The 22,781-nt window shown below is 44.7% G+C and overlaps 1 protein-coding gene across 5 annotated transcripts; it reads right to left on the bottom strand.

The window, feature by feature from the left end:
• Positions 1 to 261: 261 nt before the first annotated feature.
• Positions 262 to 19,074, bottom strand: ints3 (integrator complex subunit 3). Of its 5 annotated transcripts, none has more exons than XM_062529375.1 (29): positions 18,775 to 19,074; positions 18,222 to 18,305; positions 17,924 to 18,007; positions 17,554 to 17,667; positions 16,806 to 16,890; positions 16,632 to 16,698; positions 16,242 to 16,383; positions 14,660 to 14,795; positions 14,254 to 14,351; positions 13,800 to 13,991; positions 13,148 to 13,235; positions 12,977 to 13,056; positions 12,726 to 12,817; positions 12,499 to 12,605; positions 10,752 to 10,868; positions 10,516 to 10,666; positions 10,139 to 10,193; positions 8,782 to 8,885; positions 7,967 to 8,131; positions 6,646 to 6,799; positions 6,473 to 6,541; positions 6,110 to 6,185; positions 5,587 to 5,700; positions 5,161 to 5,209; positions 4,776 to 4,943; positions 3,593 to 3,693; positions 3,141 to 3,213; positions 1,607 to 1,778; positions 262 to 1,301 (listed from the first exon to the last, which is right to left on the bottom strand). In XM_062529375.1, exons 1-29 carry the CDS (start codon positions 18,856 to 18,858, stop codon positions 1,224 to 1,226), a joined length of 3,099 nt encoding a protein of 1,032 aa, XP_062385359.1. In that variant the 5' UTR covers positions 18,859 to 19,074; the 3' UTR covers positions 262 to 1,223. The 5 variants fall into 5 exon arrangements, with proteins under 5 accessions (XP_062385359.1, XP_062385361.1, XP_062385362.1 ...); XM_062529377.1 differs by having other exon boundaries at positions 1,607 to 1,760; XM_062529378.1 differs by having other exon boundaries at positions 10,516 to 10,648.
• Positions 19,075 to 22,781: the final 3,707 nt, after the last annotated feature.

Genomic DNA, 22,781 nt, shown 5'->3' with positions numbered 1-22,781 from the left:
TCAAGTTTTATCTGTCTGTTTGTTTGTTCACAAGATAACAAAAAATTATGGACGGATTTCGGGAAAGGTCTGAAATGACCCAAGGAAGAAACGATTACATTTTGGGATTGATCCGGATCACCGTCTGGATCCAGGAGGTGGTTATGTTTTCGTTTGGCGGAGGTCGGCATGCTTTTCTAGTTTTCTAGTCTCGTTTCAGGCAGCGTGTTCAATAACAGACATTACGAGGGCATTGCCCAGTGTGTACACAGCAGACGTGACCAGCTTTTGAGCCCTTTTTTATTAATATCATAATCATTTGACATAGTTATGATCTTTTTTTATGAAAATATGTCAGTAGAAAGAAATTTTCTTTAAAAAGTCAATGTGTGAGTTCTTCAACGGAACTGTCTCCATGGCCGCACTCTCGGGCGGCCCAATCATCTGTGGTAAAAACTGACCAATGACAAGTGAGATCCTCCATGTCAACTCCTTGGCTCCTCCCCTCGATAAGGGTGACCAATCAGGGCAGGGAGAATAATGGGGGAAGGTGGGTGGGCGGGATTAACGTACTTTCCAATGTCATGTAACATTTGCCAACATCGAGAGGCTTTTTCCCCGGGCGGGGTGGGGGGGGTTGAGGGGGGGCGGGGGTGTACTTAATCTGACATTTCCTTCAGTCAGAGAATAACGGTAAAGTCAATAAGCGTCGCGCTCTCCCTCTTTAAAAGAGCCGTGGGCATCTGGTAAAACGTGTGTGTGTGTGTGTTTGTGTGTGTGTGTGTGTGTGTGTGTGTGGAGTACAGGTGGCAGAGAGCGACACTGAGACTGACCACAGAATGCCAGACACACCCCCTCTTCTCCTCTCTGTGGTTGCCATGGGAGCCGATTCCTTAAGGCTGTCTGTGTGTCTGGTTTGGGTCTGTCCGACTAGCTGTCAGTCAAAGCGTTCAAAAGGGGAGGAGTCTGGAGTTCGCCCACTCCCATCCCATCTCCATGTGTTTGCCAAGGCCACACCCATTGGCTCCACGTCAGCCAATGAGCAGTGGCGGCAGAGGGGCAGCTTTCGTCTGGCTCTGGCCAATTGCGTATGAGTCCAAGAGGAAGTCGCTGCCCCTCGCCAATGGGCTTGTTTGCTGGGGGTCTCCAAAGTTTGCTGGAGCGTCTGATTGGGCAGTGGTCCAGTCTCCAGTGATGTCACAATAGCAGATGGGATGTGATTGGTGGGTGAGGAGCCTGTCTCCTTAGTCGCTGTCGGAGCCCACGGCCGAGGAGCCTTTTCTCTTCCTCTTTGGGGCCTTGGGCTTGGAGTCCTCTTCCTCCTGTACACACACACACACACACACATATAGATCAGGAAAAACTCATCACACAGACAATCACATGTCCACACGCACAAATCATTGGATGGTACTGGATAGCATTCAAATGTAGTGCAGTGCAGCGTCTGTGTCCGGTGTGTGTAATACTCTGTGTGTGTAGTGTGTGTAGTGAAGTGTAGTTTAGCATAGCGCAGTGTGTGTGTGTGTGTGTGTAGTGAAGTTAAGTGTGGGTGAAGTGTGTAGTTTAGTGTAGTGTAGCAAAGTGCACGCGCATGCGCGCGCGCGTGTGTGTGTGTGGTACTAACAGAAGCGCTGCTGGAGGCGCTCTCCTCCTCGTTGTTGGTGGGGGGGGCGGCCCCTTTGCGTGAGCGCGGGGAGGAGGCCGGGGCCTTGCGTCTGGATTTGGGGGGTTTGGTCGAGTCCTCGTACTCCTCAGCTAGAGCGAACAGATCGCTGAACCTGAAAACAAGAGCACCACTGATGCAAATTTACCAACCATTTACCAACCAATGAGCACACAGCAGTCTATAATGTCATAATTTCTGTCAATAGAATATTATAGAGTATCACAATCAGAATCTAGAATACAGTCATTTTCTCTGTGTTACACCAAAGATTCCCGACATGACGAGACAGAGTTGCGGTGTGAATTAGAAGTTGCACGTAGTTGCAAGCCGTCGCAGAGCATTAAACATGTTGAGTCGCAGTCGCAAGGTTTTAGAACGTCGCGGCTCGTCTCGTCTCGTCTCATCGGGAATCTTTGGTCTGAACCCTACTTTAGCCGCATTGTGTATACGGCGCAGGACAGTGTTTTAAGTTAAGAGAAATACAATAAAACCATATTAAAACCATATTAACTGTCCCAGTGTATAAACCTCACAGCTGAGGAAATGTTGCAAAATCAACCTATAAACCGCGGCTTATACTTGGGAAATTACGGTGATCATAACTACATCATACTATTTTTTTTTCTCATTTATTTCCGGTGGAGCGTAAAACTGTGTTGTAACAGCATCTTCTGTTATATTCTGCTCCTTACAGTACATCTTCACTGAACACTGAATATCTTGTTTGCCCAATAATAACAATTTAACACACAAATAAATCCTTCTTGATCGTAACGTGCCGATTCACTAGTGCAACACCCAACCGGTTTAGTTTAACTACAGTATCTTTGTCAGACATATCAGATATTCCAGACCATAGATATATATAGAACTATCTATATTTATTATATGGCTCTCTAGAATGTTGAGGAAGCTCCCATTCACTTTGAATGGGCCTCTCAACGTTCTACCGGTCCGTTATATTTGCATAATGACCGCTCCGAAGGTATAATGACCGCTGCCAATATCAACGGGTTCACTCCGCTAGTTGTTGCGGAAGCCACGAAACGGTAGCCAAGTCATTGCCAAAGACACATTGAGATAAGTTTATTTTCTCGTTTTGGCAAGTAGCCATATAAGAAGCGCGATAATGTATAGAACGCCGGTCATTATCGGAAAATAATTCCCTTCAGTACGAAGCCGTCCGTCCGTCGGGAATTATTTTCCGATAATGACCGGCGTTCTATACATTATCCCTTACATATCTATGTTCCAGACCACCAACATCATTCCCAATAACATTCTGGAATACCATCATTCTCAGAATCATTTCCAGAATGCCGCCACACTGATTATCATTCTAGAATACTACACAATATAATGTAGATTCATTCTCAGAATCATTCCAGAATCATTCCAGAATACAGCCCCCCCATGATGATCATTCTAGACCCCCTATCGTTCCCTCAGGAGAGGTGACCAATCAGAGGTCAGAACCACTACAAGTCCTTACCTCATCTTGTGAGCCTCGTCACAGCTGGCCTGAACGTGCTGGAGAGCCTGCAGAATCGGCGTCTGCGTGAAGACTGGCGGAAACACAGAAAACAGTGACGTGAGCTTTAGTCTCAGGTGGCCTGTGGTTGTGTGTGTGTGTGTGTGTGTGTGTGTGGTTGTGTGTGTGTGTGTGTGTGTGTGTGTGTGTGTGTGTGTGTGTGTGTGTGTGTGTGTGTGTGTGTGTGTGTGTGTGGCGTCTGGGTGAAGACTTGAGGAAACACAACAGTGACGTGAGGTTAAGTCTCAGGTTGTGTGTATGTGTGTGTGTGTGTGTGTGTGTGTGTGTATGTGTGCGTATGTGTGTGAGAGAGAGACTCACAGTTATTCTTGGTGTTGGACAGGTTCAGTCTGAGGTTGAGTGTGTGTGTGTGTGTGTGTGTGTGTGTGTGTGTGTGTGAGAGAGAGACTCACAGTTATTCTTGGTGTTGGACAGGTTCAGTCTGAGGTTGTCCAGGTGCTCCAGCATCTGCTCCAAGGTCAGCTGAGCCAGTTTACTGCTAGAGCTGCGCAGACTGACGCACGCACGCAACCAAACACACACACACACAATGTTACAAACAATATACTTACTATTTTCACAGTAAACACATGCCATAGCACACAAAATTGGACACATTACATACAGTCGTTTTGCATAGTTTTAAAGCTGGTGTGCTTAATATCAACTATGTATTATAGCCAACTGTTAATTAATTGTGCACAGACTGGCTTTGATTGAGCTCAATGAGCATGAAACCAGCTAATAAGCTAACTGAAAAAAACACCATGCCAGTCTCTAGGGATGGTGAAGGGTACGTGATACAAAATCCATGAATAAGCCGCGGCTAACAGTCGGGAAATTACGGTATGGAGGTAACTGTACATTCTCTCAATATTCTCTCTCTCTCCCTCTCTCTGTAGCGCATCCGCCACCATTTATCTGGTGGAGGTCGATGGGCTTTCCTGTCTCTCATGGCTGGAGGTTTACACAGGGCGGCTCTCAAACACTCTCCTCGATCCTCGATGCTCGATCCTCGAGGGGCGTTCCCACTGATCTAGAGTATAACTAACACTGGATAGACTATCCCATTGTTGCCGGCCCATCATTCTTTATGTAGATCACTGAGGATCGAGGCCCGAGGAGGAAGGGAGGATGTATAAAAGACCAAATGAGAGGCACCCATGGTTTACACAGCCGCTGCCTCCACAAAGCTATGACTCATTTGAATATCATGCCATCATGATAACGGAGCCGTTCAGAATCATACGTTGTGCTTATTTTTCATCCTCTAGGGCAACTTGGCTGCTTTTCTGCTGATGTTGAACATTGCTGTCTGCAATTCCAACGGATAATTGTAAATGATTAATCCTTGATTTTAATATTCATATCAACAATTCCATGTGTGTGCGTGAGAGTGTGCCTCTGTCTCTTGCGGGATAGGTTGTTGTTCTTGATGAGCAGTGCTTTGATGTGTTCTCCCAGTGTGTGTGTGTGTGTGTGTGTGTGTGTGTACGTACCTCTGTCTCTTGCGGGGTAGGTTGTTGTTCTTGATGAGCAGTGCTTTGATGTGTTCTCCCAGTGTGTGTGTGTGTGTGTGTGTGTGTGTGTACGTACCTCTGTCTCTTGCGGGGTAGGTTGTTGTTCTTGATGAGCAGTGCTTTGATGTGTTCTCCCAGTGTGTCGTCGTGTTTGGAGGCCCAGTGGCGTAGAATGCTGGTGGTGAACTGGTCCTCGTGGTGACACGGCCGACTCAGAACCATCTTCACCATCTCCTCAATGGGTCTGACACACACACACACACACACACACACACACACACACACACACACACACACACACACACACACACACACACACACACAGTTACCTTACCTGAGCTATGTGTATGTTGTGCCTATGCTGTGTGCATGTTGTGTGGGTGTGTGTGTCTGTGCATGCACTTGTGCGTGTGTGTGTGTGTGTGTGTGTGTGTGTGTGTGTGCATGCTTGTGTTACTCACTTCTCTCTGCGTAGCTGCAACAGCAGACATGAGAGCGCCTCAGGATGTTCTACAAAGAGAGAACAGAAAAAAAGAGAAAATAGAGAGAGAATATATATAGATGTAGAGAGAGTGAACAGAAAGAGAGAGAGAGAACAGAAAGAGAGAGAATATAGAGAGGGGGCAGAATAAAGAGAGAGGGGGCAAGAACAGAGAGAGAGAGAGAGAGAGACAGAGAGAGGGCAAGAACAGAGATAGAGAGAGAGAGAGAGAGGGAACAAGGGGAAAAGGAGAAGAAAAGTGAGAGATGAGCAAACATAATCATTTGAATGGGCTTGATTGGCACAAGACAAAGAGTGCTGGCAGTATGTGTGTACAACACGCTAAGAGACAGAACACAAATACAAATGCAAACCTGTCAATGTGTGTGTGTGTGTGTGTGTTTACCCTTGTATTTGAGGTGCTGGAGGATGGGGATTATCGTTTCCAGTGGGATGCTGTGGGCCAGAAAGAGCTGCCAAGTGCTGTACTGCTCGAACGTCTCCCAGTCAAGGGACTGAACTAAAGAGAGAGAGAGACACACACACACACAGTTACACACACACACACAGTTACACACACACACACACACACAGTTACACACACACACACACACAGTTACACACACACACAGTTACACACACACACACACAGTTACACACACACACACACACACACACACACACACACAGTTACACACACACACACACACACACACACACACACACACACACACACACACACACACACACACACACACACACACACACACACACACACACACACACACACACACACACACACACACACACACACACACACACACACACACACACGGAAGAGCTGTACTGCTCAAAAGTCTCCCAGTCAACTGAACACACACAAAACTAGAAATGAAGACACAAGCACACACGCACACACACACACTTACTGAGTATGTTGAGAACAGAGTCTTTACGGAACATCACCAGATTACCCATCATCACGTGACACATTAGCTCTTGAAGCTGGTGGGGGAGAGAGAGAGATGGAGAGGGAGAGAGAGAGATGGACAGAGAGAGAGATGGACAGAGAGAGAGATGGAGAGGGAGAGAGAGAGATGGACAGAGAGGGAAAGACAGAGATGGATGACAAAAGTGAAGGGAGGAAGAAGAGAAATCTGGTCAGGACTAATTCAACTCGATTCTGATCAGGACCTATTGTACACTGTCTGTGGTCAGGACTAACACAATTCAACTTTAGTTTGTTTATTGTGTGTGTGTGTGTGTGTGTGTGTGTGTGTGTGCATATTCACCTGTGTGGAATCAATGACAGCCACAATCATATTCAGCAGTTCTCCACTGCGCAGAGTCTCATCAGGAAACTGAAAACACAAAATAAACACACACATTTACATCCAGCCATTCTAATTCTGTGTGAATGTGTGTGTGTGTGTGTGTGTGTGAATGTGTGTGTGTGTGTGCGTACCTCAGAGTAGATGGAGGGCGTGAGGTAACACAGCAGACGGACGTCGTCCTCTTGGCAGGCCTTCATGTCCATCATGAGGCAGGTGTGCAGGTCCCCCAGCGCTGTGGCCTGAGCAAACGCCTCGTACAGACTCATCTTCCCCGACGCCGCTTTACTGGGGAGGACCAACACAAGGGAGAGGAACGGACAATGACAATCTCTCTGGCAATTTATTCATCGATCAACTATAATTACACTCTCTTGGTGTGTGTGTGTGTGTGTGTGCGAGGGAGAGAGAGGAGAGACACACACACACACACACACAGACAATGCCAATCTCTGGCAATTTATTAATCTATCAACTATAATTGCACTGTGTGTGTGTGTGTGTGTGTGTGTGTGTGTGTGAGAGTGTGTGTGTGTGTGTGTGTGTGTGTGTGTGTGTGTGTGTGTGTGTGTGTGTGTGTGTGTGTGTGTGTGTGTGTGTGTGTGTGTGTGCGCGAGGAAGAGTATTTAAATATGGCAATTTATTAATCGATCAACTATAATCACTTTTATTCTGTGCATGTCTGTCTAGCTCTCATTTTGTGTGTGTGTGCGTTTGTGTGTGTGAGTGTATGAGAGAGAGAGAGAGAGAGAGAGAGAGAGAGAGAGAGAGAGAGAGAGAGAGAGAGAGAGAGAGAATATCTAAACATGCTGACGGGGTGCAGGACAGTTTGGCTAGAGGATATAAATGTTATCTAGAGCAGTTCAAAGTGCCATGTGTTCAGTGCATCTGGAGATACACCAACAACACCCAGGTGCACCTGCATATGTTTACATCTCGTTTGTTTACACCTTGTTTGTTTCCTTTGTTTATTTAATGACTGGCACCTGCTACGACAACATGGGTGTAGCTGCTTTCTGCAAGTCTTTTGATTAGGTGTCTGCAGTTAATCAAGTCATGGTCTTAAACATAGTCAGTGCAAGTGATTCTAAGCCATCTTCAACACTCTCTGTCCCATCCAAAACATCTTGGGAGAGCTCTTCTGCTAAGAACCATAAACATGGCTATCTTGGGTTGCATCTAGTAGAATGTGTGTGTGTGTGTGTGTGTGTGTGTGTGTGTGTGTGTGTGTGTGTGTGTGTGTGTGTGTGTGTGTGTGTGTGTGTGTGTGTGTGTGTGTGTGTGTGGCAGAGCTCTGGCCTTTATACTTTAATGAGACGCTTGTACTGTATGCTGCTGGTCCCTGAGAAAACACCAGAGAATATAGAGCCCATCTGAGTGGCATTAGTGTGTGTTTGTGTGTGTGTGTGTGTGTGTGTGTGTGTGTGTGTGTGTGTGTGTGTGTGTGTGTGTTACCTGGCCTTCAGGTAGTAGAGGAGGTGGTATCCTATCTTGGGCTGCTTCTGGTAGAGCTCGGCTAGCATGTCCAGGAGCATTGAGAAGCTGCTATTGTCCTCTTGCATTTGACACAGGTTCCGGAACACTAAACACACCGGCTTACACACGGACTCTTCCAAAGACCTGTCGAAACACACACACACACACACACACACACACACACACACACACACACACACACACACACACACACACACACACACACACACACACACACACACACACACACACACACACACACACACACACACACACACACACACACACACACACACACACACACACACACACACACACACACACACACACACACACACACACACACACACACACACACACACACACACACACACACACACAGGATACACATTACAACACTGAGCAGGCATTCTTACCCGTTCCCCACACACACACACTATAATGATGACAATATGCAATACAATATGGTTCAGCCCTAACACACACACACACACACACTCTCTCTCTTTTGTGATCTCAATACGATATGGTTCAGCCCTAACACAGATTCACTCTTCACTCTTCTGTGACCTCAATACAATACAGACACATACACACACACATACACTCTTCTGTGATCTCAATACGATATAGTTCAGCCCTATCACACACACACACACACACACACACACACACACACACACACATTCTTCTGTGATTTCAATACGATATGGTTCAGCCCTAACACACACACACACACACACACACATTCTTCGGAGTACAACGCACACACGCACGCACGCACACACACTCACTCTTCTGTGATCTCGTCCGGGAGGACGTCTCCTCTGAAGTGGCTCTTGAACAGCTCAGCCAGACAGGAGGCCAGAGTGGACATCTGCTCCGAGTCAAAGTCCTCCTGAGAGACATTCGCATCATATCATACATCATATTTAAAGCAACACTACAGCACTTCTCTGTTGCACAGTGCACACAAGCTATTTGTTTATCCACCAAATAACGATGTCCACAGACAAGGTAGAGCATGTTGCATGATTTTATGACAGTATGATGTATTGCAACATCGAAGCAAGTCAAATTTGTGGTTTCTTAGGTCTCGTTTCATCGAACCACAGGTACGCTACCCGATCTGGTAAAGTTACATAGTGCGGTTATAGCTGATAGAGAGACGCGAAGTGCTGTTCACCGTGTTACGAGTCGATGAACCGCTGAAATGATTTTGGAAACATTATGTAAAGGTACGAAAAACTCTTCAGTGTTCCTTTAAGCAACATAAAAGATAGAGAGAAAAGAACAATACTGACAAAATACAGAATCAGTGACCATAACCTACATAGAAATGGGCAGACATAGACAAACGTGGGTGCCTAGACATACTAGAAAACGAGGAACATTTCCTTCTTAATTTTACCAGATATGCATCTGTAAGGGATTCTGTTTTTGCTGAATTCAAAAAGCATATTGCAAAATTTGAAAATCTATCTCCAAAGGAAATCATATACATTACTGGGAGAGGAATCAAACTTCTCATGCCTAGCTGCAGATTACATTATGACCTGCCATACAACAAGGGAAAAGTTGCAACTTTCATGTTTATGATATATTGATGAGGTTATGCTCTTTTATATACATGTAAATACTATGTTTGTCAGCTGTTTAATTAATATTGATGAATGTAGATGTATCTGTAAGTGTAGGCATGTCATACGTTTTTTCATACGGTTTTGTTGTTTGTTTGTTTTGTTTAGTTTAGTTTTGTTTTTCTACAGTATAGCACTACTGCTAAAGCTATTACGGTCAATTTAATATAATTTACAATCTACCCTTTTGCTTTTGCTAGTAGTATTTTTCTCCTCTTATTGTTTAATTTCATCTCCGTACCAATATCAATGTAAAGTTGTGTGATTATTTAACATGTTATACTTGTAGCTTTGGCAACATTAACTTTACCCATTCATGCCAATAAAGCACCATTTGATTTGATTTGATTTGATTTGAGAGAGAAAGGAAGATAGAGATGGAGAGAGAGAGGAGAGGAGGAGAGAGGGAGAAGATAAACCTTTATGAGGCCACACACAGCACTGACTGTGTTACCGTCAGAATGAGGGTACACACACACACGCACACATGCACACACGCACACAGCCTTACCTCCAGTATAAGGTCCACGATCTCCTGCATCACTTCACACTGAACCTCCATGTCACTGAGAAGAGAGAGAGAGAAGGAGAGAGGGGAGAGAGAAAAGGAGAGAAAGAGAGGAGAGACACAGAGGAGCGAGGGAAGGTAATAATTAGAGAAAGAGGAGAGAGAAAGGGAGAGAGGAGAGAAGGAAAAAGAGGATACAAGAAGTTTGTTTAAACACACATACACACCATACGCCACTGTCTGTATAATACTCATAACACCACACACACACACCTCACTTCTCCTGCAGTCATAATGCTCTACACACACACACACATGCACACACGCACGCACGCACGCACGCACGCACGCACGCACGCACGCACGCACGCACGCCTCACCTCTCCTTCTGCAGCTGGGTCACCTTCTCCTTCAACGGCTCATCCAATTGGTCCACATAGGGGGAGATGTCAGCTGGCTCCTCAATATAAGTCTCTTTGATTGGATGGAACCGGAACTCCTTCTTCTTGCCCGCTATTAGGGAGATCAGAGCTTGAGAACATGTATTACTTGCGTTATGCATTTGTGGATATGTGACTGTGCATGAGTGTGCGTGCGTGTGTGTGTGTGTCTTCACCTTTGTTATTAATCTCCTCTTCGTCGTCACTGAAGGCAGCTTCAGTGGTGTCATAGCAACTGTCCTCTTTATCCAGGTGATTGTCCAACTCCAGGGGAAGCGACTCTTCCATTTTCACTGAGAGCAGGGGGAGGAGAAGTTTTACTATGAAAGACTCAACTTCCCACAATCCATTGCACATGGCTACAGTAATTTCCCGCATATAAGCCACATTGTGTATAAGCCGCAGGACAGTGTTTTATGCAAGTTAAAAGAAACAAAACCATATTGATACCATATTAACTGTCCCCGTGTATTAACCTCATAGCTGAAGAAATTTTGCAAAATCAATGTATAAGCCGCAGCTACATAATAGTTGTAATAGTTGGGAAATTACGTTAAGTCAGATTCACACCTCTGATTTAGATTCATTAGGGTCTAGAGCAGGGGTGCCCAACCCTTTTTTGAATCACAAGCCACTTTAAACAATCTACTTTTAAAGTTGACAGTGTCTCAAGATCTACCGTGCCAAATAGAAGGCTCAGTCATTACCGGTACCTACATATACGGGTGCGTAGGCTACATATATTCTGGCATTTCAATTAATCTCTTCTTCAGGTTTTCCTCAATTCTAGAATCTCAATGCCCAAATACCAATGCTCTAAAACTATCTGGACCCCGTTCATTGTCGCTAGCAACTAAATGTATTAATATCTATTATTATGTCATCAATATTATATTATATGTTATTAATAGTAGCATTATTACTAGCAGTAGGTCATTGTCATTATTGACATCATTCTGTAGGCTACTTGAATGGTAAGACTCAATGTAATGTGAAACAAAATGTTCAGTATTTTTTCAAAGCTGTTCATTTTTTCTGCTCAATTTCGAATATATTTACACAATTGTGGGTTCGCCTTAGGTTTGCGCAACAGAAACGAGAGAAAAATAGTGTTTCAAAATGTCCATATAGATTGTAGCCTCGAGGGGTCCTTAAGGGCGGCTACTAACCGTAAAGAATGCATCTGCTATCAAAGCTATCTGTAGCCCATGACACAAATCAAATCAGCCTGCGTGATGTCACACAGTCAACAAAAAGAGCAGACATTTGATATTCCAAATGACACGTTCTTAATTAGCCAAGCTGAAGAGTGGTGTCTGCTACACCGGAAGATGCAAAATAGAGGATGATTCATGTCCCGTGATCAGTTAGCCTATTCTAAATAGGGAATGTTATTCTGTCTTACAAGTCTACACAATATTTTCCTCCCGATTGACTGGGACTCACTGTGCAATCGGCAGCTCGACTGCGATCGACTGGTGCCACATTGGGTCTTTAAATTTGGCCGGTGGGGCGGCGTGGTTTGGCCACCCGTGCTCTAGAGTCTCTACTCTCAGTTGAGTTCAGACAGTCTGTTCCAGATTCATGACAATCATAAGCAATTCACAAACACACTGAATCTGATTCAGATTCATGATTGATTCAGAAACACACATCTGATTCAGATTCATGAGTGATTCAGACCTCCGATTCAGATTCATAAGCGATTAAGAAGCAACACATTCAGAAGCACATCGGATTCAGACTGATGACTGATTCAGACATTCAGTTGATGATGACTGATTCTTGACCTCTGATTCAGATTGATAAGTAATTAAGAAACACGCATTTGATTCATCCGTCCGATTCAGACACACATATCTGATTCAGATTCGCATCTGATTCAGGCGTCTGAAACCGGTCGGACAGCTGCCTGCTTCTCACCTTCTGTGGGGGGCGAAGGTGAACTGCAGAACTCTGGGAAGCGCTCACGCAACATGGAGCGTAGCTCACGATCCAGCTTGGGGTTATCAAACAGAGGAGCCAGGTGACTGAGAGAGGGAGAGAAAGAAAGAGAGATTGGTTACAAAATTGGTTTGTGTTTGGGTGTGTATGCACATGCCCATGCATGTATGTGTGTGTGTGTGTGTGTGTGTGTGTGTGTTACTCACGCCAGCACTCTCTTCTCCATGATGAAGGTGAGGGAGTTGCACACGCCCTGACGCACCTGTACCTCCAGGGGGGGGAAGAAGTGGGGGATGATCTGAGGGAGAGAGAGAGCAAGGGAGGGAGGAAGGGAGAGAGAGAGAGAGGGGGGAGGAGGTAAGAGATTAGTAGAGTGAAGAGGAGAGGAAACCTTTATTGGATGCGTGTATGTGTGTGTGTGTGCGTGTGTGTATGTGTGTGTGCGTTGAACACATACCCGGCACATAAAGTCCAGCAATGTGGCGGTTATGGCAGGGTGGGGCTTCATAGAGTGATGCATCACCAGGATGGCTGGCTCTGGACCAATAAAAGAGAGGAGAGTTAGGGTATGAGTGTGTGTGCGTGTGTGTGTATGGGAATGTGTGTGCGTGTGTGTGTGTGTGGTTACCTATGTTCATGATGCTGTCCTTCTCTGGACTGAAGAAGAGCCAGTCGTAGAAGAGGGCCAGCTTGGCATTGGAGGCTGCCACGTTCGACTGCAATACACAACACGCACACACAGCTGCTGTCAGGTGGTGGGACAGAGTGAGTATGAGTATGAGGGACTGTGTGTGTGTGTGTGTGTGTGTGAGCAAGTGAGTGTATGATAGTGTGTGAGTGTGTATGATTATGTGTGTATGAGTGGAAGTGTGTGAGAGAGTGTGTGTGTGCATGAGCAAGTGAGTGTGTGAGTGTGTGTGAGTGTGTGTGTGTGTGTGTGTTTTATTGGTAACATGCAGGTGGTGAGGAGCCAGCCTATGATGGCCCAGCGGGGTGTGGGTGTGTGTGTGTGTGTGTGTGTGTGTGTGTGTGTGTGTGTGTGAGAGAGAGAGAGAGAGTGGTACCGTGCAGGTGGTGAGGAGCCAGCCTATGATGGCCCAGCGGTGTGTGTGTGTGTGTGTGTGTGTGTGTGTGTGTGTGTGTGTGTGTGAGAGAGAGAGAGAGAGAGAGAGAGTGGTACCGTGCAGGTGGTGAGGAGCCAGCCTATGATGGCCCAGCGGGGTGTGTGTGTGTGTGTGTGTGTGTGTGTGTGTGTGTGTGTGTGAGAGAGAGAGTGGTACCGTGCAGGTGGTGAGGAGCCAGCCTATGATGGCCCAGCGGGGCAGGATGTCGGAGCTGAGAACCTCATTGGACGGGTGGACCACGCCGCAGATGTAGCGAATCAGGTCGCAGCGCAGGGACTGGCTCTCGGCCGTGGACAGGTACTGCCGCTGGAACCAGTCCTGATAGCGCTTCTGCTGCCCGAAGCGCACCTGAGGAGGGAAGACATTCAGCGTTACACACAGCTGTATGTGTGTGTGTGTGTGTGTGTGTATGCATGTGTGTGCATATCTACGTGAGTGTGTGTGTGTGTGTACATGTCTATGTGCATGCGTGCATGTGTGTGTGTACACTCACTCTGGAGGTCATGAAGAGAAGTTTGGTCTCTGTGTGTGTGTGTGTGTGTGTGTGTGTGTGTGTGTATGTGTATGTGTGTGTGTGTGTATGTGTGTGTGTGTGTGTGCATGAACTCACTCTGGAGGTCATGAAGAGAAGTTTGGTCTCCATGTCAGGCGTCAGGCGACAGGCAAGGAACTTGCGTGATGTTCGAGAGGTAAGAAGCTGCAGCACACCTATAGACATAACAAACAAACACACACACACACACACACACACACACACACACATTTAAGACTTGGAATGGTTATGTTAAAGAGGTAAGAAGCTACACCTGCTTTTACCTGCTGTAATCTTTTAATTCATAGGTAATTTTGCCATGCTCCTTCTGGCAGGGGGACTACCAATGGAAACTAGCCTTTTGGCTATAATTGGGTGCATTTACATTTTCTTTGTAAAATGTCAATTACTGTACACTGTCCCTCTACAACAAATAAAGTTAATAATAATAATAGCACACTTACAGAAGCTACAGCACACTTACAGTTACCTGTGAACTGGGGGCTGAGGGTTTGAGGATTGTGCAGCAGGTCTTTCCACAGCAGCTCCATCTCTGGGATGCGAGCCACATTCTGCAGCAGACGCACCAGATCTCTGCCGATGATGTAGCACTCCATGAACTGCAGTGGAGGAGAGGACAGGGTTCAGAGAGTTAGCATCACACAGTTAGCGTCCCAGTTAGCGTCCACCATCTTTAAAGCAACACTAAAGCACTTCTCCTCTGTTGCACGCACACTATTTGTTTATCCACCAAATAACGATGTCCACAGACAAGGTAGAGCATGATGCATGTTGCATGATTTTACGAACGTGTGATGTATTGCGACATCGAAGCAAGGCAAATTTGTAGTTTCTTAGGGCTGATTTCATCAAACTACAGGTACGCTACCCGATCTGGTAAAGTTACATAATGTGGTTATAGCCGATAGAGGGCCGCGAAGTGAATGCAGAAGTGCCGTTCATCCTGTTACGAGTTGATAAACCGCTGAAATAATTTTGGAAACATTTATGTTACGGTTCGAAATCTTTAGTGTTGCTTTAAAAATAGCCGTCCAACTTATTCACTTCTGTCCACCTTCTCAAAACTAGCCAATTTCATGCCACGTTACTGGTGGACACACAATCTTCTTGTCTGTGTGGATTGGTGGATTGAAATTTCCTGCCAGGAGGATGAAGCCAATCCACATGGTCGACATCATTCGTGGCTATCTATAACGTGGCACCTAATTGGCTTATTTATGTAAATGAAGTCAGCACTCATTGGACGGCATCTTTCGTGGCTATCTATAACGTAGCACCTGATTGGCTTATTTATGAAAATGTGGGTAGAGGTGAGCACTCCCTGGACGGCATTTTCAGAGACGGCAGCTGCCCACTGGCTATATTTTTGTCTGCATTAGCATCGCTATGGAAACAAATGGGGCGGAACTTCCTCTCTCTCTTTAGTTCTATCTAACTAGTGCCGTTCAAACGAGCTGTTCCTGTAGAAAACCTGTAGCTCAGTTACCTGCCCTCAGGCGTGCCTGCTAGAAGGAGGACCATAGGGATAAACATAATTCCAGCTACACATTCAACAACTAATACTGAACATTATATTATAATACAACACATGGGCAGTGAGCAGAATTTAAGCATGGCTGCATGTGACATTTTTACCTATCAAAATGGCATAAGCCTAACGGCTGTTTTGAGTCAAGGCTATGTTTAGCCAACTTAATAACCTGAATGATGAATCCATTTTGTGGAGTGATGCATCATCATAATTCGCGACGATGTGACTCAGTAACAGTCTCTGGTAGCCTATAAGTGACATCACGCTCTGTCTGCTGGTTGTGTGAGGCATTCTGACATTTCCTTCAATTCGGGACCACTGTGTGTGTACATGTGTACGTGTACGTGTGTGTGTGTGTGTGTGTGTGTGTGTGTGTGTGTGTGTGTGTATATGTATGTGTGTACATGAGTGTGTATGTGTGTGTGTGTGTGTGTGTGTGTGTGTATATGTATGTATGTATGTATGTATGTATGTATGTATGTGTGTGTGTGTGTGTGTGTGTGTTTCCTCTCACCTTCTCACGGATCAGGCTGATGCAGAAGTCGACCTCCTTCTGTCTGAGGGGCAGCAGGTTGGGGGTTCCGTGGTCAACCATTAAACGCAGGTAGGTGTACACCGACATGGCAATCAGCATTCCGCTCTTCAGCACCCACTCCCTACACACACACACACACACACACACACACACACACGCAGTGAGTGAACACATACACACAGAGAGCGAGAGAGACAGTGAATGAATGCACAAAGAGATAGATAGAAAGAGAGTGAAAGAAAGAAAGAGAGAGAAAGACATAGAACATAACACGCACAAATACACATGAACACACACACACACACACACACACACACACACACTAATACTCTGCTCATTACAAACGGCCCATCCGTCACTTGCACTTACTTCTGCTCAAGCAAGATGTCCAGCACATTTTCCGCCAACCATAGGTTCTTACTGGAGATGTCTCCTCCTGCACACACACACACACACACGGACATTAGACATCTCTAAACTTCAACTCATCAGATCTCCACGTACATCAACTGTAAATATCCATGTATGTGTGTGTGTACTGACCTGCTATCTGTTTCATAAGGGTCATGAGGATTCCATCAGCCCCGATGACCCCACTCTTCACCAACTCTCGGACCAGCCAGACCAGCTAGAGAGACAGAGAGAGGGAGAGAGAGAGAGAGAGAGAGAGAGGGAGGGGGAGAGAGAGAGGGCGAGAGAGAGAGAGACATTCTAATTAACTGATTACTGGTATAATCCTATATAGACCTGTTTGGTAACCTGTTTTCGTGGACAGAGACATATGAAAACATGAAAACCTACACCTATCACTATAATGAAAACCTAGGACAACTACCTGTGGCAGTCAGTTCAACTACCAGTAACTGTAACTCCTACATCAGTCACTGCAAAACCCAGCATTCATAGCACTAGGCCTGTTCAATTAATCAAAATCACTTCTTTCACTTTCACTCTCAATTATGACATCCAATGATTACAAAAACAACATCAGTACTGAGGCACAGCTACTCTAATTCCTCAGCAGCTACACAAGAGCATCGCTTGAGAGAGAGAAGAGGAGAGAGTGAGGGATAGAGAGAGAGAGAGAGAGAGAGAGAGAGAGAGAGAGAGAGAGAGAATGGGGAGGGATGGGGAAAGGAAAAGAGAGAGGGTGTGGAGTTATAGGGAGATAGAAAAAGAGAGAGAGAGAGAGATGTGGAAGAGAGAGGAGAGAGGGGAATGAGAGCTGAGACAGGAGGGGGGGGGGGGGGTGGAGAGGAATTATACAAAGAAGAGGAGAGGAAGCGCTGACCTGGGTGCGACAAACATCCTGGAGCTTGAGGAACTTCTCCATGAGGATCTGGTTAATCTTCATCAGCACCACATTCATCCCATCGCGATTCACCAGCGTTAGGTCTCTGTAACACTGCAGGAGACACACACAGACACGTTTAACCAGCATCAGGACTCTAGAACACTTCAGGATATACAAACTCACACCAAGATTAACACTTAACCCACAGTTTTGTCTAGACTTTCTATGTTTATGGACAGAAACCAAACTCTCAACTGTGTGTGTAAGATGATTTTGTGTGTGTGTGTGTGTGTGTGTGTGTGTGTGTGTGTGTGTGTGTGTGTGTGTGTGTGTGTGTGTGTGTGTGTGTGTGTGTGTGTGTTCATACCCGCTGTGCCTGAGGTGTCTCTGTTAAAAGTATGGCAAACAGACCCAAACACACTTCCTCATGTTGCTGTGGTCCCTTACACACCTACACGGAGGAGGAAGGGGAGAGAAGCCCGGAATGGGAACACATGATATGAGATAAGAGCAGTGAGAGTGGGGAATGTGTTCTTCACATTCTGCTTTCACTACAAGTAAGGCAACTGCACACTATCATCCACAACATGATTATTTCAGATATCATGCAAACTAGAGTCTACACAAGAGAACAAGAGAACGAGAGAGAGAGAGACTCAACTTACATGGGCAGTGATGGCATCGTTGGCTTCGCGCTCTGAAAGGCCGTTCGTCATAGAAGTGACAATTCCGACACATCTTTCCAACCGCTGCAAAATACATTCAAAGCATTATAGCAGGCCTACAGTCATTCGTGCGTTATATTGCTATATGACTTAGCAAGAGTTCATATCAATCTTGGAGAAGGTCAGCTGCATAAATAGAGCTTCATGCATCGCGCATGTGTGGGATGCTCAATCCACATGACAGGCAACCCCACTCCCACAGGATATTTACGACAAAACAAACATCTGACCGTACCCCAGAACCCCGGTCATATGTTTACGGTGCACAGTTATATTAGCTAATTCATAATGCTAGCCAAAAGGCACTAATGTTCCGGAACCTGATCTGCACAACTTTCTCCACGTTTCCGATTTATCGTTCCATACTGCAGATCGGCTAACGTTAACGCTACATTCGCCAGTGTAGTACACTGGAGTTTTCTGACGATAGGAAGAAATGGCAGCTCTAGTTATGGTGTTAATTGCTTCATGGGATCGGCAGCCTGAACGTTACCTCCTCCAGTTCATCTTTTGCGTCCAGAGTCGTGGACACCAACAGGCGACCCTGTGGTTTCCCCTTTGCCGGTGAAGGCTCCATCGCCTCCCGCCTCGTTTCGCCTAACCACAGAGGACTTCAGGGGTTAGGGCTAGCTTACAGGGGCCACTGTTGGTGTATTTCTTTCTATCTCAGCGCGTCTGTTTGACTTAATTGGCTATTTGCGCTCACTTTAGATTCTCTTAAGCACACAAGGTGTGTTTATAATTCGGTTTCGCCGCCTCCTTGCGACCACTCCAGTGTTTTCGCCAGTGTCCGACTACAACAATTCAACTTCCGTAGGACATGGTGGCCTAGCGGAAGTATTTGATTCGGCAAAGGAAAGGGTGGGACATGCAGGTCCTTTATACAAATCAGAACAGCGTTTTGTTTGATTGGCGTTGCTTTTAACCAATACTAGCAAACAATGAGCGGGTAGATTGTACAATCGAGCCGTAAAACACCAATGGAAAAGAGAACCATGGAGATAGATCAATCCATTGTTGAAGCATGCAGGCTGTGTGTCATCATTTACTAACAACGACACGATGAGCAAACTTTGTTGTAATTTACCTGTGGATTTTAACGTTGTAAATTGACTCGTCTAAGACGTGACATTGGCTGACACACGCAGTCATAAACGAAATCGGTGGCATTTTATATGAAGCGATGTTTGTTCAGAAGATTGGCCACATGGTGACGCTGTTAGGTAAATATTTCGAAAGGATTTTCTCATGAGTTCAGTTGTTGAACGAATGCTGAATGTTGCACGACTTCGAGAATAGGACAGAACACCTCAGATGTTTTACAAAGTGAATCTTCAAACAAACATTTTATCATATAGCCTCGTTTATAAAACACCAACTTTGGCCGCGCATAGAACACTGGTCAGGTAAGATGATTCAGCGTGAACCAGGAATTAGGCTGATTTGCTCAATCTAAAACACTTTTGATATTTCTACATTTCTTATATTAATTTTATTTGTTACTATGAGAGGAGGCAACATGAATGAGCAATCACAACACACAAGAACAATCACTGATGAAAGTAGAATATTTCTTCCTGCTTTAGCATAGGCCTAAGCATCCATGCCATTTCAAAAGCTACTCCTTCAATGTCTGCTAGATTTAACTAGTGTGTAAGAAATAATTAACTAATTAACTAGTGTAACTTACATTAGCCTTCTAAGACTTCTAAACGTCCTGTTTTTCTTCTACTGGAAATAAACTCCCATTAATGTTTAAGTTCCTCCTCACAACAACCCATTTAACATGTTTTCTGTCTGCCTCTGTGTAACGTCATGGTGTGAGACAGTGTTTAGTCTTACACTGGTACAAAATAGAGTGGCCCTAATTTAAATGGTGGGCAGGTGGCCTGTTGATTTGGTGTGTTTTAAACAGCCTCAAAAATGGTGACAGAACCCCAAAGTAGCCTCTATGATCCTCGTCAAAAAAGAAAGGCATTATTATATCTAAGCACAACAACAACAACAACAAAACCCCCACCTGTCATATGTCTCTATTCCCTACAAGTGGGACCCGCCCCAAGCTTTGAGAACTAGCCAATCCCCCCCCCCCCCCCCCCCCCCACACACACACAGATGAACCATTGCCTTAATGTTTGCAGTTAAGGTCTTGCACATGGTCCTAAATTAGCACATGTATTAGCCTAGTTGATAAATAAGCTTCAGTTAGACTTTAAACACTTTACACACCATTCCAATTAGGGCCCATGGCATTAAAAGTACAGTGACGATGCATGTTGCTTATTTACCGTATGACATAAAGCCAACCTAACCTTACCAGAATCTTAAACATGAAAAAGAACTATGGACATTTCAGACGTGTTGAATTTTTTTTTAATTATAGATACCACGAAATTAGACATGACATGTCTTCCAATAAAATAACTCTATAAAGAAAACAGTTATATAGCAAAATATTCAGTCAAGTGGTTATGCCTCTTATTTAAAATAGTTAAAGTTCAGACACCATATTATTTCAGACATGGATACATTTTTATAAAACAACTGGAATCATGGCAACAGCTAGGCCTACACATTCTCATAATCAGACATCTCTCTCTCTCTCTCTCTCTCTCTCTCTCTCTCTTTCTGTGTGTGTTGTGAATAAGGGTGAAGTGCTTGTCCAGGTGGTTTAGGTGCAGAGATGTGAGAAGTCCATATGCTAAGGGTGCCTCCTTTAGAGAGATGCTCAGATGAGAGCCTGTAACAACAGGACAGGAGGGATGGGGCAGAACAGCATCTGTGTGTGCTGTTGTGCACCCGGCATTCAAAGAACTGGGGCAATCCAAGGTCCTGAGAGCGATAGCCTACATACTGTACACCACACACTGTAAGGGAGCAGCACACAGCATATAGCCCCTGCCGCTAACGAGAGTTCACTTCTGCAGCTCTCACTTCTCGAGGAGTACCAGATGTCTCTTCCCTCTGGGCCAGCGCTGGTCAGCGGATCACAGTAGATCATTTAGATCCAGATTGGGAAATCCCTCGTTCTAACGTCAAGAACCGGGTAATCCATCATACTTGGGTGCCGATTTTCCAAAGTGACACTGGATTGGCCGACCCCACTGATCTCTTAAGAATTCTTCAGATACAGACTTCAGGGTTACCTTGGTTACCAGCTCTGGATTACCAGTGTTCTAAATTCACCTGAGCGTCATGACGACCCCACCAAACTTCAGCGTTCGCTCAGAAGGAGGCACAGACTGGACATGCAATGCGTGTTACTTTTGAATAGTTCATATCTGATGGCAAATGTGAAAATTAAATACATTCTTTTTAACAATATTGACTGCTGCTTGATGGATTCTTTTATGGAAACAAAAATCCCATTAGTGACCATGATCTGGAAAAATGAGCCAAAGTGACCCAAAATTCAAAAACAATCCGATAAAACCATATCCTGGTCAAAGTTAAGTTGTCAAGATACAGTATTTTGAATTATGGCCTATGGACTATAAAAAAAAATCACATTTGAAGTTACAGATTACAGGCAGTAACAGATAGGATTTGCCGACTTGAATAATAATTTTTGAATCTTTACATTCTTGTCTTGACTATATGCAACTTAAGGAAATTCATTTTGAATGTTTCTTCTTTCATAAAACACAAAACATTCAATATTTGCAATGGATTTTTAAGTAATCGGCCATTATCTCAAAACTTGTGAGTCAATTTGTCAGATTGCGTCACATATGTAATTATACTATGATAGAAATGTGGTATTATTTGACAACATTTTAAAGTTTTAGTACATTTTGTCCCTGAAATCCACCCTGAACTGCCTTACGTCAGGATTATCATGGATTTGGATTAAAATAATCAAGCTTATTAAGACATAAGGATAACACAAAGTGAGGATTGATCCAGATCAAATACAAGACGGGAGTACATGATTTAATACCATCTCAGAATGCTTTTTACCTTTTTCGACCTATCCATTTTCAAGATTTGGTTTGAGCAATCCAACTGATGGTGCTTGTCGACCTCGGGGTTTACTAGCTAATTCCAAACGACAGCCAACAATTAAGATGTACAACAGTATTTACAGTATCGCAACAATAATCAGTTCAAAAGGAACGCAATGGAAGCTGGGAATGGCTATGGGATTATGTTTGTGTAAAAAAAACAAATGTCATCTCAAAACAAAACAATTAACTCATTATCAATTCATCAACTCCTTATGTTGTACACTAAGACAAAAAACATGAAAGAGAGCTTAAAGTATGAGCTGTACCATTCTCAACTGTGAGCATTACGTCAGAACCTTGGAAGGAAAACTACTCATTCTATTCAGGTTGATATGACAACACATCAGACATTCTATTAAGATTCTAGAGCTGAGGAGGAAGTTGCTCTCGATCTCCACAGAAAGATCTACAGTATCCACGATATTCCGCAGCCAACAATGGGGGTCGCCATGACACCGAGACGGTTTTCTATTTCCGGCGAAGCTGCATTGTA

The sequence above is a fragment of the Sardina pilchardus genome, chromosome 24 (genome assembly GCF_963854185.1).
Source record: "Sardina pilchardus chromosome 24, fSarPil1.1, whole genome shotgun sequence".
In the NCBI taxonomy this organism is placed as follows: Eukaryota; Metazoa; Chordata; class Actinopteri; order Clupeiformes; family Clupeidae; genus Sardina; species Sardina pilchardus.
Note: the sequence above shows the minus strand (reverse complement) of the source record. Positions and strands in the feature narration are given on the sequence as shown.